Source organism: Brachycentrus maculatus, unplaced genomic scaffold (genome assembly GCF_059751285.1).
Source record: "Brachycentrus maculatus isolate JH-2025_06_01 unplaced genomic scaffold, ASM5975128v1 h1tg000226l, whole genome shotgun sequence".
In the NCBI taxonomy this organism is placed as follows: Eukaryota; Metazoa; Arthropoda; class Insecta; order Trichoptera; family Brachycentridae; genus Brachycentrus; species Brachycentrus maculatus.
Window position 1 is genome coordinate 1,051,614 of NW_028280977.1, and position 19,238 is coordinate 1,070,851.

Genomic DNA, 19,238 nt, shown 5'->3' on the forward strand with positions numbered 1-19,238 from the left:
TTTATGCTTAGTACAAATAATTACCCTTATTATTTTAAATATAAATATTTTGGCTCCTTTTTATGTCATAGATCTTAGTAGAAGTAATTATTATTAATGGCAACATCGAAAATTTATCATTCAAATCATTATTTTTCTATGGTATATATGGCGGCCTTGATTGGCATATTGTGAAGTGAGACTGTCTGGTATTTTCTTTGACAAAATTAACAGAAATTATAATTGAATCAATAAGAATATGCCACTGGCGAATTCTGTTGACCCATGGCAAGTCCAAAATATCGCGGAGAGCGTGGTAAGTAATTATTCCGTAACGTAAATAAAAACTAGTTGCTTGTCATGTCAAACATCTTTATTGATATTAGTCTGTTTAGCTCCTGTACATTTTAATATTGACGTATACGAGTATTGTTGATGAATTAATTATATATATTTTTTTTAATACGCAGTTGAAGTTAGACTTGTTATTAAAAATATTCTTTCTTGTATTTAATTATGTAGGTAGGTATGTTTATCATAAATCCAATTTAGAAATACCTGATACCTTATAATGGGCGTTTCGTAGTTTCCTAATGGTGATATCACGATTGCCGATAAGTAAAGATAATATTTATAAGTCCTTTACACCGTATCTCGTGTTTATTTATTAAACTATTTCAATTGAACACACCTATTTCTTTACATACTTCAGACATACACTCCCAAATTTCTTGCATGCTCAGATATTATTACGACGAGATATAACGCATTTAAATCACATTAATATCGTGACAAACGAATATTATTTTCCCAAATGAAATAGTTTTTATTGTGGGCGACAGCTGGTAGTATTGAAAAAAGTCAGATACATAAATATATTTTTTACAAATATTATAGAATTCATCCATGAATTAAGCTTTTAAAATTGTGGGTGTTAAAAATTCTCTAATCAATTTCTCGGCTTTTACTTTTTTTGGTTCAGATATATGTCTGTGTAGCTTAATGAATTAAGCACCTGAGCAAATGTTAGAAGACCCCTGGTTTGAATACTAGGGCAGACCGCTTATATTTTTCTGTAATGATTAATTCATATTGTCGTAGTGATTTTTCTCTTGTTGATTGTTAAAGATATGTATGCATTAAATTATTTCTTCCCGCTTTTCTCATTTTTTGTAATAAAATAAAATATTCTCAATATTATTCATATTTAAAGCATTTACTTTGTGGTTAGTCATTTTTACTTATTTATTTTTTTACAAAAATGCTAATAAAATTAGTATATAACTACTCACCGAGATTTTTACGTCTACCGGTTTCGAGACGTACCCGTCTCTTCGTCAGGACAATCACTACCACAGCATGCAAACAATACTACCCTTCACCACCATAGCACCATTTACACACTCAAAACTACACAAAATGTCTAACACATGCGATTTTTGGTCGACCCGAAGACCAACATGCACTAAAGTTTTCAATACAGACATGCGTTACGAGCCGAGGTTTATTGCACGTTTAACCTCGGCTCGTAACGCATGTCTGTATTGAAAACTATATTGCATCTTGGTCTTCGGGTCGACCAAAAATCGCATGTGTTAGACATTTTGTGTAGTTTTGAGAGTGTAAATGGTGCTATGGTGGTGAAGGGTAGTATTGTTTGCATGCTGTGTTAGTGATTGTCCTGACGAAGAGACGGGTACGTCTCGAAACTGGTAGACGTAAAAATCTCGGTGAGTGGTTATATACTAATTTTATTAACATTTTTGTAAAAAAATAAATAAATATAAAATAAAATTTAAAAAACATTCATAACTATTAATACTTCATAATTAGTTTTCATTTTTCCACTGTGAAAATCCAAGTAACAACTTCTCTGCACATTCATGGTCTATACATATATTTATTATCATTAATATTATAATTAATTCAATACTCTTACATACCATATGTTTTCCACCTTTACAAATTAATAAGTTAAAGAATAAGGAGACAACACTCTGATTATTTCCTAACTGTAGGTTTATTTGACAATTCCAAACAGGTTATGATATCCTGAAAATTTAGGTTAGGTTAGGTTAGTTTTGTTTGAATGGGAGGAACGACATGCCACAAATGTTTCAGACCCCTTCTCAGTTCGAAGCAAGAGAGATAGATCTGCCCAAATGTTGCTTGTTCAAGTCCATTGTCCAGGGTTGCTATTATAAAATAAAATAAAATACAGCGGCACCTATGTGGCCGGTAAAATCTACAATTTTTTCCTCCATTTAAAATAATCAAAAAAAGAAAATAACCTGATGCAAAATGTCTTTTCTTACTGAAATATCATTATTGTAGAAACACCTTTGTTAGCTTTTTAAATGATCTTTTTAGAGTTTTTTCATACTATAATTAATTCACTGTAAAATTTATCCACCTCCGTAGTGCAATGGTCAGCACGGAGGGATCAAATAAATATAAGTGATATTTTCACTCTAATACCTTGGTCTAGTTGGTACCTTACCTCGGACTTGTTGGTACCTGAAGGGGAGGCCTGATCACCTTTCCTTCATGCGTTAACAATCAAGATAACACGGCGTTTATATGATGCAGTGCCCTATGCACCATTGGGGTGCGGATAAGATTTTGAAGAAAATTTGACAAGGCATCATAGTTTGTTTCTGAAAAAATAAACTTTAAACCACTTTTAAAATAGTTTTTTTTAGCGTTGATATATTATTTATTTAAATATATGTATGTAATTTGTTTTCCGTTGTTCATATCAACCAATATATTAATCAGAATGTGGTAAATCTTCTACTTGTTTTCCTTCATACATGCGTATTTTATTTCCCACAACATGATTGTGTTATGTATGAGTCATGCTAACTGGAATTCTATTAAACTAGTGTTCATATGAAAGTCACTGAACAGGAAGTATTTAGTAGCTATCCAACCAGAGCTTAATGAGGAGTGCTCATTAAATTTATTTTATTGAAATACCTTTTTTTTTAATCTTTCAAATGTTGCAAATACTCTTAGTTGCTGAAGGGACAGTTAAGGTATTTAACATGATCTTATTAACAAAATCATCTTAATTTTACAAAGAAATAGGTGATTACAAACACATTGGTATCTCAGTTGCTGGCAGTGTGTCTGTGAGTGACTGAGAATACTTGTTATTAATTGGTTCAAGATGGCCAGTCTACTCATAGTCAATACTTTGTCATTTCGGTTTATTGGGGGTCTTAATCCGGTTATACTTTTGTGTGATGCCCATGACAAGCCTGCTGAATCTTACGAATTGTTTTTGATATTTCAAAGTTTGACATAAAATTTTACGCAATGCCGGTGTCGTTTTGCAAGAAATGGAAATGTACCCGTTCTTTTGACATAAATTTGGTGGATGCAGTTATGATTGATTTGTATCTTTACGGCTTAGTGCCGCATAATAATCTGCCAAACTTCTCTTTGCCATTTGAGTTACATTGCAAGTCTGGTTTTAGTGCGCCTCTTCGTCCCAGTCGGCAGAAAGCCTCCACATGGCTATAGACGGGGATACTGCGATAGCGTCGGATGGCAACCATAGCTTGGACCATGAAGTTTCGGAACATGAGATCGAGCTAAAGGATGTCATCAAGGAAGGTCACGAGAAGGCCGATCCCTCTCAGTTTGAACTGCTCAAGGTCCTGGGAGAAGGATCATTTGGAAAAGTCTTCCTTGTAAGAAAAGTTGTCGGGCAAGATTCAGGAACATTATACGCCATGAAGGTAGGTGAAAATAGTTCATCCGTTTCAGCTGAATTTTTTTTCATTGGTCGGAATCGTATTAATGGAATGTCACCTAGTCAGATACTGCATTTAATACAGCGGTCGGGGAACCGGTGTAAATTACCCCAAATGGGGTTAAAATGTTTTTTTTTGGGGTAACAAGGAAATTTTTCTAGTTTGCTTTTCATAAACGTGTTAGTATTTTTACAAACTTAAACAATTCAGAAATCGATTAAACGCCGAAAACTGTATTCAAATTGCTCTTACATCCAATTTTGAAGTAATTGTATCAAACATGAAGCAACATCATTTCTCCAAAAACTGAAAAGGAAACCTATTCAAATTGCTCTTACATCCAATTTTGAAGTAATTGTATCAAACATGAAGCAACATCATTTCTCCAAAAACTGAAAAGGAAACCTATTCAAATTGCTCTTACATCCAATTTTGAAGTAATTGTATCAAACATGAAGCAACATCATTTCTCCAAAAACTGAAAAGGAAACCTATTCAAATTGCTCTTACATCCAATTTTGAAGTAATTGTATCAAACATGAAGCAACATCATTTCTTCAAAAACTGAAAAGGAAACCTGAAAACCTGAATTTTAGTTTGATCCAATTTGAGAATTGTATTTTGTTTGTCTATTACATATTTACTATTTTCATGTAACTTTATTTTTATTTTTTGTGTAAATTAATTCAATAATTTTTTTTTATTTGAAATATACATAGATTGTCTTCTTTTCAAAATGGGGGGAGGGGGTAATATCGCCTTAAGCAAAAATATTTTGGGGTTATGGTTAAAAATGTTCCCCGACCGCTGATTTAAAAAATGTATTTCTGAGGCAGATGTCTCCTGATATTAGAGATATTAATGATATGAGATAGATACAAAACTATCATCAATAAATTGTATATACATCTAATGTGGGAATCCATTAGTTTAAAGCAGTAAACTGCCTCAAGTTTCTGCAGTGAAATGAAATATAATATATAATTTTGTACATGATATAATTTATAGTTCTTTTTATTTATTATACCAATTTTTTTTATTTATTTATTATACATAAAACCTGGGATGAGATGCTCCTTTATACTATGTAAATGAACATATCACAGGTTTTGCTTCCATTTGCTGGAGTGTTCGTTTAAAAATATACATGTTTTGTAATTCTCAATAAAATGAATGGCTTGATTTATAGGTTTTAAGAAAAGCAACACTAAAGGTACGCGACAGAGAAAGAACCAAAATGGAACGTAACATATTAGTAGATATGGGCCATCCTTTCATTGTCAAATTGCATTACGCATTCCAAACAGCCGGAAAGCTATATTTGATATTAGATTTTCTTCGAGGTGGCGACTTGTTTTCTCGTCTCAGCAAAGAGGTTGGTCATATCCTGTTTATATTGTATATTTTATATTCAACTGAATATTTTTGAATATTTGAATATGAAGAACCACTGGACTCTTTTTTTATGTGTGTTTTATTAAAACAAATTCGCTTATCTTTCCCTTGATCTAGATAGAGCCGTCTAAAATTACCATAGTAGCAATATTTATCGCTACTTGTTATATTACACAACTAATTCTGTCATTTCTTTTAGGTTATGTTTACGGAGGAAGATGTGAAGTTTTATCTGGCCGAGTTAGCGTTGGCTCTGAACCATGTGCATTCCTTGGGGATTATTTACCGAGACTTGAAACCGGAGAATATTTTATTAGATCAAGATGGTCATATAGCGCTGACGGACTTTGGCTTGTCCAAATTGCCACAGAATGACAAGGCGTACAGCTTCTGCGGCACGGTCGAGTATATGGCTCCAGAAGTTGTTAATAGAAAGGGTCATTCCTTTGCTGCAGATTGGTGGTCCTTTGGAGTGCTGATGGTTAGTTGTGATAGAAAACATGGAAATAATATAAACAATAATTTATATCAATTAAGCTTGTCCAAATCTTCATATATTGAGATAATGATACTTTTATTATCATTTGGTCTTGAGTTTAAAGAGTAATTAATTGACAACAAGATGACAAAAAATAATAATAACTAAGATCATGTTATTTTTAAAAAAATGGGGGAGCGCAGTGTACATATTATTTTTTTTTATCATAAACTTTTTACTTACAAATGATATATTTATCAAATGTGAAGTTATTGATACTGAAATAGTCGATATTTTTTTTAGAAAGAGAAACATTTGTGGTCTTATTCTAGGCCTAACCAGCCCATTATTAAAACTCTGACTCGGTGTTCGCGACACTAAACATTTGACCACATCTCGATAATAATTGCTATTGTAAATACACATTGACAACTTATGCAAACAAAAGTGATAGGTTTTCAACAGTAGTATTTGAACAGAAGTATTTGGTTGACTGTTTATGCTTCATCTAGTATTTTATTTACTGTAGTTAAAAAAATAATGCTTCAACTTGAAAATGTTCAATTGTTTTTCGAATCCTGCCATTAATTGTTCCCTTTTGTTTTCAGTTTGAAATGCTGACGGGTAATCTACCATTCCACGGTGCAACACGACACGACACCATGACACAAATACTGAAAGCTAAACTTGGAATGCCTTCCAATCTAAGCGAAGAAGCGCAATCTTTACTTCGAGTTCTCTTCAAAAGAAATCCACATAATCGGTAATATTTCACTCATACGTAATAATTTGATATTATGTATAGAAAGTTCAATCAAACACTGATTTTTTTAATCTACTAAGTTGTATTATACTGTCGAAAAAACACATAAAAATTTTGTGGCAATTGTTTCGCCTAGTTATGGCATTTTCAAACGAATGTGAAGATTAAATGGACTGACGGTCCTTATATAGCTAAACAATTCTAGGTACTTAGGTAATAGTTTTAACATGTGCAGTAATAATTTACGGGAGACAACAATAAAATACAACTTTGTAGACTCAAAAAATCAGTGTTTGATTTAACATTTAATACATAAATTAAAATAGAGCTCTACAAATTAAACGACAAATCTATAAATAATTTGATATTAGATTATAATGTTCTGTGATTTACACAATTTATTTTTTTATTTCTATGCAGCCTCGGTGCTGGTCCCAATGGGATTGAAGACATCAAACGTCACGAGTTCTTCTCCACTATCGACTGGAAAGCTTTGCTAGAGAAGACAACACGACCTCCATTTCGACCCGCCGTATCACGAGCTGACGACGCATTTTACTTTGACTCGGAATTCACTTCCCGTACTCCTAAAGATTCCCCGGGTGTCCCTGCGTCAGCTAATGCACATGAACTTTTCAGGTAAATTAAACTTAGTTTATTGATCATACAAATATTCATGAAAAAAAAACTTTTGTCATGTTTTGGGTAGTATTTAGATATTTTTTTCATTAATGGATTCGGCTGTCAATTTGTGGTAATATTTATCCATTTACCTTATCCATACAAGATTTTAAATACCGCTATTTTAAAATAGCGGTATTTACCTAGTGAAATTAAAAATTGAAATGAATAGATATTACCACAAATTGACAGTCAAATCAGTTAGTAAACGTGTCAGAATAGATTTTAATAAATGGTGATTTATCAAATAAGATTTATATCACTTACGACTAGACCTTTATTTCATTAGTTTACTTTTAACATTTTTTTTAAAATTTTGGGTGTGCAATATATGATCTATTCGCTGATCTAAAATTGTAGTATAGCGAAATATGACCTATTACTAGTAGTATAATATAAAATTTAAGTATAAACTGTCAACCAACCTATGTAGGAGAGTGCATATTTTTATATGTTGAGTTTATTGTTTTTCATTTTATGATATTTCGATTTTTCAGAGGATTCAGTTTTATCGCTCCGTGTTTATTGGAAGAAGGGAATGATAAAACAGTGACAAACCAATCTGCCGCTGCTGCTACGACCCAATCCAGTACTAATCCTAGTCATGAAACTTTCTGGAGTGGTGCCATTAATAGAAATTATTTCATTGACGAATACAGGTATGTACTATATTTAATCGCGCTACTAATGAAATTTCGTTTGCTAACACATTGACTGCCATATTAGAAAAAAAACATCCTTGGGGCCACAACTGTAAACAGACTGCATACAAATGTAAAGTTTGCGTTTCATTTTTTTGTTTTAATGTTTTTTCATGAAACACGAAGCAATAAAAATGTAATGATAATCTGTCCTGGGGTCCACACGAAAAGTGCATACATTTACATTACATGGCAAACGTGATGCGTATCCAATTCACGATTGAAGTTATATTTTACTCACACAATCTCTTGACCAAACACAGCGTGAGTAACTCACACGGCGTTTGACTTGTTGAAAATCTTAAATTTCCTATAGTTACTATACTGATTGCTTTGATGTTTTCATACAACGTTGCATTCAAATACATATGCATTTTTATACACCTGAGAGCCCTTTTGACTGCAATGGCAGCGCTACCTGTTGAATGTAATGAGAACACACACAATACTAAACATCGCTCATGGCAGACAGGGTGTTTCTTGGCAGAAGCTGTCACTTGGCAGTTGCAGTTACATTATTATTTTATAGATTATACATATTTTTATTACCTCTCAACCATTGTGAAATGAAATATATTAGAAAGGTGTGCTCTCTTTTTTTATTTCTTTTCTTTTTAATCAGACTGCCACAGCAACGCATGGCCGAGTACAGCTAGTAAATATTAAATGTGATTAATTGTATGTTTGTATCTTAATTATTTTTTTTAAATTATCATGAGTCAGAATTATATATTTCATAATCAATTGTAATTAACTTTTTCTATTTGTTTTTCAGATTACTAGGTGAACTCGGAACGGGATCATTTTCTGTGTGTCGACTTTGCGAACACAAAACCAGTAAGACACAATACGCTGTTAAAATTATAGATAGGACTGTGTATGATCCCAGGGAAGAAATTGAGATTTTATTAAGGTTTGTTTCTTGTCATCTTACATGCTAATTGCCCTTCCTTGTTATTTTACATAATGCTGCTTGATTTCAATGTGTCGAGAGAGAAAACTATCTGAAATGTGATAATAATAATAACAATCATTTGGATAATTTTTAAAGTCTGATTTTCGTAAAATACTACCTCAAGGGAGCTTATGACTTGGAGGATAATAGGATAATGATAATAATGATAGATAATAATTAAAAAATAAAACGTCATTAATCAATCTCTGGTCAAACGAAATCATCCGAAATGTGTTTATACGCAGGGAATGATTCCCCCGCACCGATAGTGGTGATATTGAGTATGATTGAAAGGTGGTATCGTTTTGTCTTCAGGTACAGCCAGCATCCGGGCATTGTGTCCCTGCGCGGGGTGTACGAGGACGGCAAGTGCCTGCTGCTGGTCACGGAGCTGCTGCGCGGCGGGGAGCTGCTGGAGCACATCACGCAGCGCGGCCGCCTGCCCGAGGCGGAGGCTCGTGCGCTACTGACGCACGTGCTGCGCGCCGTGCACTACCTGCACCAGCACGGGGTCGTGCACAGGTAACCAATACTTGTGCATACCGCTAGCCAATACTAGTGCATGGTGCCGGCCAATAATAGTGCATACTGCTGGCCAATATTAGTGCGTACTAGTGTCTGATATGTATAATGTTTATACAATATTTTGAGCGTGTCCAAATACTTGTTCACAAATCTGGATTAACTCCAATTATCAGTAACTTTGTACTAATATTTTTTAATAATATTAACATCATTGTTTTTTGACAACATAGATGGCTATTGTGAACTCGCCCATACTGTTTTACGAGTTTAATTAATATATCTAATAATTTTATTTTAATGACCTGATGATGGAATGATTATTCCAAAACTGGTAGTCACAAATTAGTGTTAATTAAAGTGGTATTACACAATGTGAACAATGAATTATAAAGAGAGTGTTGAGAATATGGAAGTCTGGGTATTTTGAATTGTTAAGTACATATGTATACTTGTTACTGTTGTGAACTGATACGTACCTACTGTCTCATGAGATTAATCATATATAGAATAAAATAACAACTAAGTAGTTTTTTTAACATAAATGTGGAACAAACGTGTGGAAAAATACAATTCATGTGGAAAAAACTACAAATTTGTTTTTTTATTCTATAAAGTTAAGTTCCACCAAGAAATGTCAGTACAAAATATTTAAAAAAATGTATCTAGAAGTTCCGAAAATTTGAGTAATGTGGTTGTCAATCATGGGTAGAATTGGTGAATATTACATGTGCGTAAAGTGATCGCTTAACCACGCCTTTGACGGTCGTAAGCCCTGCAAATGCCCAGACTTCCATATTCTTCTTCATCTATGTTAAGATGTCAAAAAAATCATGTATTTATATTTTATTTTATTCTAGGGACATCAAGCCTTCCAACATTCTGTTTGCCACATCGGACCGCAAGCCGAGCGACATCAGACTGGTGGACTTTGGTCTTGCCAAGCAACTGCGTGCGGAGAACGGGCTGCTCATGACTCCGTGCTATACGGCCAACTTCGTCGCACCCGAAGTTCTCAAGAGGGCGGGATATGATGCAGCTTGCGACATCTGGAGTCTTGGTATGTTGAATATGACTTTTCTCTAGCCTCAAAAACTTAAAATTAACGCATTGCTCTCTGGACGCATCAAAACATTTTTTCTGAACCTTTCCTTCCCGGTGATGTATTTACCACAATTCGACTCAAATAATGAGAATATCCAACGAAACTCCGTTTTTCTCTATGCTGCTTTACAGTCATAATTAACCTTCCTCTCTCGGTTATATGTATTTACTACAACTTATAAAACTACAACTGAAAATATCAGTAAAAATATAATAGATACGAACCCAAAATTTTTGTATTCCTCTGAAATATAATTACACATTACATTATAATACATATAAAGTTATTTATTTGCAGCAACTGAAATAAATAATTAGTGAAAAAATCGAGGATAGATTCACCAATACACAAACGTTTCTTAGTGTGTCCGTGCATGCCATGCTTTGCGTATACGTGCACGCGGCTTAATACTGTTGCCTCCAACTTCCTTTTAGTAGCGCACAAGTCGTCCTTCAGGGTGGCCGTGCCGCTACGTCAGCCATGGCGGCTACATGCGGTGTATTTTTTTTCTCGTTTTCAGATACTCACCAGAGATAATATTACAAAATCGTTACATGTCAATAAAAGCAACAATTAGAAATATTCACATTTTTCCCATTTTTAAATCACATTTTCATATGGTGTACAAGATACATATCATTGTTACACGCAGAAGTTTTAAGCACCGTAGGAACGTTTGTGCACTACACGGAATTTTACCGTCCGGCACCTCAGTTAGCGTGATAAAACGATGATTGGCTTGTGCTTTTATCCATTTTTCTTCGGATCGGTGCTCTTGATTGGTGCGTGAACATGTTGCGTGTAAATTCGATCACGCTAAACTGTCGTCACTTTTATTTTTAAAAACCGGACTGCCGGATGGTAAAATTGTGGGTAGTGCGCAAACCCCCTAAAGAAAAAGTTAAATTGTACCAAACAGCCTTGTGTGGAACTTTTTGATTCTGTTTTTAACATTTTATATTTATTTTTCATTTTCTCAGGCGTACTGGCATATATTATGCTAGCAGGGAAAACACCTTTTGCATCAACGGGCGATGATTCTCCCGAAGCCATTTTAGCAAGGATCGAATCTGGAAAGGTATTTTTTGTTTAATTATACATAGTTGTATCTTAGTAATCTTAGTAAAATATTTATTAAAGGAACTCAAATTACTTTTTGTATTTTGCGGCCCTTTGATGGTTAGTAAATTTGTCTCTTTGACCAAGTATTTTCTTTATTTACAGCTCATTATAAATATTATTCGCCTTTGCAGTGTGGTAGTTAGCGCGTTTGGCTACCATGCTGGGTTTGATTCTGGGGGGGGGGGGTCAAAATAAATACATAAGAATTCATTGCTTGATTTGGCAATCACTTTGTGGTAAAATCTATCCATTTTTAATTTAAGTTTTACTTTTTTATTTTAGTAAATAGGTACAACAATTTCTAAAGATACCACTAATACCACTATTTAGTATTTAGTATTTAGTAAGCAAAATTTGAATTAAAGATAAATATTATATATGTATGATTTTTTACAATTATTTTTATTTAATATCACCCTGGACTGGTACCTGAGGCGCAGGAAAAACCACCTTGCTTTCATGTAATAGACAATCAAGAAAACACTACATTTATATAATGCAGTGGCCTATGCACCATTAATTGCAGATGAGGATTACATTAGGTTTTTTTTTTAAATACCTAAGCAATCTATCAATGAGCCAATGTGTGTACACGTATGTCTCTCTCGTACTATAATATAAAAATTGTTTCAGGTGGAATTGAACACTGGTGTATGGACTACGATAAGTACCGCTGCACGGGCCTGCGTGAAGCGCACGCTCCACGTGGACCCCACGCGTCGCCCCACCGCGGCCCAGCTGCTCGCCGACCCCTGGCTGCAGGGAGACGCTCCTCCCATTCAGAGGACACCAACACAAGTATGTTGTTTGACCAAAAATCTATACTGGTTATAAGATTTTCCAACAAGTGGACACATCAGATGTCGGAACAATCTGTGTCCTTGTATGAGGAGATATATGTATACTTGGAAAAGGTGAAGCTTGTGTGGACACATACAGACAGAGTTTGCGATCTATCCTTTATTTAAATAAAATCATAGAATAAAGTAATTACCTACTCTGGGACTCGAACATAAGATTTTCAGATGTCGCTCACTCCTTTCAAGAACGTCATAAATCAAAAATCGTCAATTTTGAGTTGTGCATGTTTTCAGAATGCCCAGAAAATGTACTATATCCCAGCAAAAGAGGCATATTTTTAACTTAATATTTACCCGCTACAGGGCAGAAAGTGTTCTTTTTGCATTTTGAAGAAAAGGTATTGTTTAATTATTTTTTTAAAATACTAAATATTTTTCAAATGGAGAAAAAAACCTTCAGGTTTTACCGAAAAAGGTCTGTTGCACGGTGAAAAGTTCAATAAGTGGCTTGATATTTATTTTTAATACATTGTATTATGTTTTTAATCTTTAAAAACGTTCTCCTGAAAAAACGTTTTTTGATTTATGACGTTCTTGAAAAGAGTGAGCGATGTGTCCGCTGCTCTAATGTCTAGGCATTCTTTTTCCTTAGTTGAGAAATGAATCATACCTCATTAAAAAAGTTGTACAAACTTTTAAATTAACAAAGCATGTTAGTAATATTATTTTAAGATAAAAGTAATCAGAGATACACCATTCGATCATAAATAAACAATATGGTTGGTATGTCCCATCAATTTTACAATTTATTTTCTGATAAGAATTTTATTTTGGTTTTCAATTGTCTCTCTGATTGAATTTTTGCTACAATGATTTATCTAATGCTCAATGGCAGCGAGTAATTATTTAAGTAGGACCAATGACAAAAATATTGAATATACATTTGCGGGAATTGAAACGTTTCAAATGTTAGTTTATATGCCACTTTATGCCTGTATTACTTGCATTAGGTACCGAACGTGACTCAAACGAATGCCGAGAGTGTTTCGGGATTGAGGAAGGCTGTGGACAAGACATTCCAAGTGATGAGCACCTCTCCCAAGCAGCCTCAGTGCCTCGGGCCCGTCAGCCTGTCCCACTTGGCGCAGAGAAGAAACAAGCTCAACTACGCCCCCGCCTCGTCCGGCAAAGCCACGCAAGTTTAGTTGCAAAAGTACAAATTTTTGAGCCTTCTCAAACGCAGAATGGTGGAATTTGTGATATTTCCTCGAGCGAATAGCCGGAATTTTATTCCCGAGGAGGATGATATATCCAAAATGTATTATATTCGCTGAACGCTAGCGAAAGAGTCAACTTTATAATCGGATGTATGTTTAATGAATACATCGAATGTGGCAAATATTTGTCAGTTGTTGCCCTCACTCCCAGATGGTGTATATTTTGAATAAAATGTTTATCAGATATTTTATATGTATACATAAATGTTGCGCATTAAAATATACACGCATACTACTTGTTGAATGTTTTGATAAACGAGATTTGAACTGACCGAGGTTTTCTTGACTCAAGAGTCAATACTAGACGGTTAAATAAAGTATATTAAATATAATTCTATTTCGCTTTTGATCACTTTAATCCAGGAAATGGCGACAAAGTAGTTTTATTCACCTTAATGTGTATCCATAGAGATTATTAATTCTCTTACTGACACATTTCATTTCATTAACACGTTTATCAGGCATAATGTTAACATACTCTTTATTAGCCATAATTGCACTAAATATTACTTCACACTCTTATTTACAAATGGGAAATTCCATATATTACGCATTTTAAATAGTATTTTACATTTGTTTGAATTATATTGTTAAATTGTACGAGAGCCAGTCCCATAGTTGTTTTGGTACTGTTGAATTTATCTATAGAGTTGTATACTTTTTTTGCATTTATATTATACGCATCAGTTCTTTAAATTTTTTTGTTACAAATTTATTGTTGAAGTATGTATATATTTAGAAATTATTTCTAAAGTAGCTTGCCTTAGGTATGGTACATAGATTACTAATAGAAAGTAAATATATGTATGTTTTCTGTAAGAAAAGTGCTGAATATGTAGTTCAAGTCTAACCATTATTAAAAAAATAAAAAAAATGTGTAACAAACTTGTTAAAATATGCTACCTTTAAATTTAATGTAATGTTAAGACAGCTATCAAAATTTTTAAGTCATTGAATTTTTACATTTTTTGTTCACAATAATGCTGAAAACAATTCATTACCATTGAATGAAAATTGGTTGATGACATCATGAGACATTCAATGCGGTGGAAAAAAAATACAGTTTGTTCCTCAAACAAAAAACTTGCCAAGTGACCTAACTGATCTAACCTTGAATTACAAGTGTGCATTGTGTTGCCAATTGAGAAATAAATGCTAGCAATATCATAATAAAGTACTTAACATTCTTCATCGGGTATACATACATTTCACCACTTTTCTTATGCTGTTTTGGATATACTTAGCTTATTACAAAACTATGACTTTTTTGTATCCTATAAACTCTCTCTCTCTCTCTGGTCTCAATCCTGCGGATTGGTCTGTAGCAGCAGATGACATCTCTTTCGCCATTCTCGCCTATTTTCGGAAGTCCTCTTCAGCTCCTCATACGTCGAGCAGCCCATGGCTTCGTATAAGTCGCTTAGGTATTCGCAGCATCCGCGATCCATTCGGCGCATCTTTTGGAGATAGTTGCGAGTAGGTGCTTCCTTTTCTTGATCAATCGTAATACCTCATCGTTGGAGATGTGGTCTCTCCAGTATATCCCGAGCATTCTTCTATAGATCCACATCTCCAACGCATTCAGCCTATTCTTATCTCTTTCAGATAGGCACCATGTCTCGCAGCCATACATTAGCACACTCCATACATAAGTTTTGACAAGAAGTTTGCGTAGTTTCAGATCTATGTTATTTTATTGGAAAATCACTGATTTACTGTTTCATGAAATCTTGCTTGGTGTATGCGACTGTCAATCTCGCCTTTTGACCAGCCATCCCAAGAGATCCTGCTTCCGAAGTAGACAAACTCTTTCACATTTTTTAAGAGTACTCCAGACATGGACACTCTCGCTCGCTGTTCGGTCCGGCCGACGACCATTACTTTGGTTTTTTATAAACATAATTGCTATAATTAATAAATATTTTTGTTTTATATATTTTTTTTTGAATATCTCTATACCTTTTTGTCTCCAAAGGTTATATTCACTAACAAACTTGCGCTTAGGAAAACTTGGCATCCATACCAAAAACGTATTGTTTATATAAATTCTTGTTTCCCCCGTAAATAACAAAATGTTTTATAATTTTCAAAGTTGTGATACATAGATAATGAACGACTAATTTACTACTTACACATTCATAAGTGAAGGTATATAATATACTAAATGTACCTGATCTTATCGCAATTAAATTAATATCCGTCTCTCCTTCGTTGTAATCGCCACGCTTATTTTTAGTGCAAGTGATTATATAAAAAAGCATGACAAAATAAAAAAAAGACTTTTGTTACAACCACAATTGATCGATGTTGCCAGTAAAAGGAATTACTGCTTACGTAAAAAATATATATTTTTCATTTAATGAATTTAAAAAATCTCATCAACCTGTACTACTTAACTTTTCTCTCTCTATGTATATATTAATGTATGTCGCTACGAATGATTCGTAAGAATTCGTACATTCGTAAGAAAGTACATTATATTTTATCTATTCTTACTCTTGTTATATACTTATATATTTAATATAAAATCAAGTACAATGTAATGTGAGAAACGTTTATTTTTCCACTTTCTTACCTTATAACATTATTATATAAAAGTTTTAAATTTGTATAATTATATCTATTATCTATAGAACAAAACTATTTCTTAATCTTTAAAAATGTATGTGTTTTAAATACATGTATATCCTTATTTATTCATATATAGTAATATGCGTGTTGAAATACATATATGTATTGAGTAAAAAATTTAAAAAAATATTATTTTGTCAATAGTTGATTCTCTTTTTATATTAACTTTTTTTACACTTAGAAAAAAATTAACTATCTATGTATATATAAACATTACAAACAAGAAATGTTGATTAATTGAGGAAAAGAAAAGAAATTTAGATGTTAGCAACCTTAGTGAGTCATTAATCAAATTTATTATTAAATATTTTTTTTGGCATACAGATATATGAACTAAAATGGATTATAAAATATTATTTATTGTTATGTATTTATATATTTATGTAAATGTTTACAAAATACAAAGTTACAAATATAAATCACAATTGAAACGCCGAACAAATCATGTACACAAATTAACTTGGCCTTTGTAAAACAATAAATGTATGCTTTACACATAGAATTGCACTACTACTATTTTTATAGCAATGTTAAATTAAAGTAAGTACAACGGGCAAATCATATCTAAATATACAGTAAAAAAGAACATTTAATAATACATTATTATAAAATTAGATGAAAAGTATTATTTTGTTAAGCTAGCTTTCAAAAATGTAGCATGTATATTTAAATATATATTAAATTTATTTATTAATATATACTTATTTGTAAACTACCTTTTTCTGTATTATAATATTTCTTGTCTTCATAATATATAATTCCTCGCATAATGTTTCATGAGAATTACATTTAGCGTTTTAAATCTTCCAAATTAATTAGCTTAATTTACTGAACCTAGCATAGTAGACACCAAAATTGCACAATTTGCATGAAATTTCAATTTCCGTAAATATTTTTTTTTGGCGTATTTTATATTATTATTTAAATCGTAAGTAAAATATATCTACCGTATAAAATTCAATCTTATATCCAATGTGATAATCAGGATTTTATGCAATTGTGTAATATTGAGATTTGTTAGTCTAGTAAGAAGTTCTGGGAATATTTACATTATTTTTGAAACTTTAGAATGCAGTGAATTGATTTACATATAAAGACGCAGAATTTGAAAAATAGCCTTTTATTTACCTTCATACTATTCGAGTAAAAATGTAAATAATTAACTGTTTTTATTGTATTTTCTTGAATCTATGCTTGCTATGTATATACATATAATTAAGCATATGTTTGATAATGGAATTGTATATTATAGTGTAAAATGTTTGTAGAATAGAAAACATTACAAAATTGTTTTTAAATAAAATGTCAAGTTTGCCATTTTAGTCATTTAATTAAACAGTGCCATGATTCAGTTTACCTTGATTTTACAATATAATCTGTGTATTTTTGTATTACTTATTGAAATGTTTAATCATTCTTATACAATGTGTGAAATAAATTTAACATTCCGAAAAAGGTAAAATTTATTTTACACATTACTTTAGTCCACATTTGATATAATTTTTATAAAGATTGAATTATACATTTGTGTATATTATTTTTTATTGTTTTATATTTAAAAAAATCAATGCTTTTCTTTAATTAGGAATAAACTAAATATATATAAAACGCTTCCAGGACGTAAAAGAATTGTTATTAAAAATTGTTATTCCTGTATTGGAAGTATAGATCGATATGGCCGTTTTCATTCTCTCTTTTGTTCATACTCTCGTATATTTTAAAATTATATGAGAGTTGATCTAATTCTTAGACCCCCAGACTGTGGGGTAGTAGGTGCAGAATCTACCGTGCAGCCATTTCTAATCAATTATAATTGATCACGCGGAACGGAAAGTCAGTTTTCTTAGGAAAATTTAGGAGTTTAAAGGGTTTAAAAAATTAGAATAAAGTTTATATTGATGATATATTGGAGTACCTTGGATTTGAAAACATGTTATTTACGCTTTTTAAAAATTTAATTTAGAAGATGTAATACATAATGAAATTGAGCATTATAGAATTTACATTGGGTATTTGACCCGCAGAATTCGTATGTTGTGTAAAAATATTTTATTGTAAGCTTTGGGACTGTGAGCATAAATTGCTCAAACAGTAAGTGCAAATTTGGCCATAGAAATTTGATTCCACTCATTATTCCTGTCGCAATTGTTTTTGCTTCCTTTCACTGTTTAAAAACAGTGCATATTGTGTCAATTTAATGTTGTGAAATGTTAATAGTGTTTTATTTTATTTTATTTTTTTATTAAATCAGAAAAGCTGGTTTATTTAGATTGAGACTTGCTAGTTTTTGTAAAAGCCCCTCTTGATATATTCTTATCGAGAACCTACCCTTAAATGAATATTTATAAAATTCATTAATACTTATAATATTACGTAGAAAAATGCTTCAAATTGTGTATGTGAGAACTCTAAAATAGCTTAACATATTTGTATGTGTGATCTTTGTGCTTTACTTATTCTGCTATACAGATCCTAAAGCGCAGTAAAAGTATGGTGTAGGTATTTGGAAGAGGATTCCAAAGGGTTTAACAAATAAATAGATACATATAGCAATGTTGCTGTTGTTAAAACCCAAAAAAAAAAAATCATAGCCATATACTTGTTCTTTGCGCTCCTTTTCCAAATACCTATTACACATTCTTACTGCGGTTGGGCTCTGCATGGTAGTATTGTGTTTAAGATGACTTTATACATAAGATCACTTCCATATCACATAATGAATTACAAAATAAATTTTAAATATATGAAATTCATTAAAAAAACTTATTTTTGTATGCACTCCGCAATGACACACTCAATTTCGTACATAAAATGATTTCTTTCTGGTTATATTTGGATATCGTAAAAAAAAAATTAAAGTTGCGTATTATTATTATTTTAAATGCTAGAAAATAAATATAGTTATAATATAATTTACTAATGCAAGTATTTTAATGTCACATTATTTTACTATGGTGCAGGTAAGGAAATTCATAATAATTCCTAATTATTTCGGAACTACTGATTTTATTCAGATATGATATCGTTAGGTTATTGCCAAAGTCACAAAAACACGATAGTCCATTAAC

At 32.2% G+C, this 19,238-nt stretch overlaps 1 protein-coding gene across 2 annotated transcripts; it reads left to right on the forward strand.

Annotated features, from left to right (window-relative positions):
- Positions 1 to 115: 115 nt before the first annotated feature.
- S6kII (Ribosomal protein S6 kinase II) lies at positions 116 to 14,622 on the forward strand. 2 transcript variants are annotated; one of them, XM_088264381.1, is made up of 13 exons: positions 116 to 295; positions 3,462 to 3,725; positions 4,930 to 5,115; positions 5,335 to 5,616; positions 6,222 to 6,376; positions 6,797 to 7,015; positions 7,555 to 7,716; positions 8,534 to 8,671; positions 9,029 to 9,235; positions 10,096 to 10,295; positions 11,321 to 11,418; positions 12,096 to 12,260; positions 13,273 to 14,622. In XM_088264381.1, exons 1-13 carry the CDS (start codon positions 239 to 241, stop codon positions 13,465 to 13,467), a joined length of 2,328 nt encoding a protein of 775 aa, XP_088120507.1. In that variant the 5' UTR covers positions 116 to 238; the 3' UTR covers positions 13,468 to 14,622. The 2 variants fall into 2 exon arrangements, with proteins under 2 accessions (XP_088120507.1, XP_088120508.1); XM_088264382.1 differs by lacking the exon at positions 116 to 295 and adding an exon at positions 2,919 to 3,017 and having other exon boundaries at positions 13,273 to 14,413.
- The last annotated feature ends 4,616 nt before the right edge of the window (positions 14,623 to 19,238 follow it).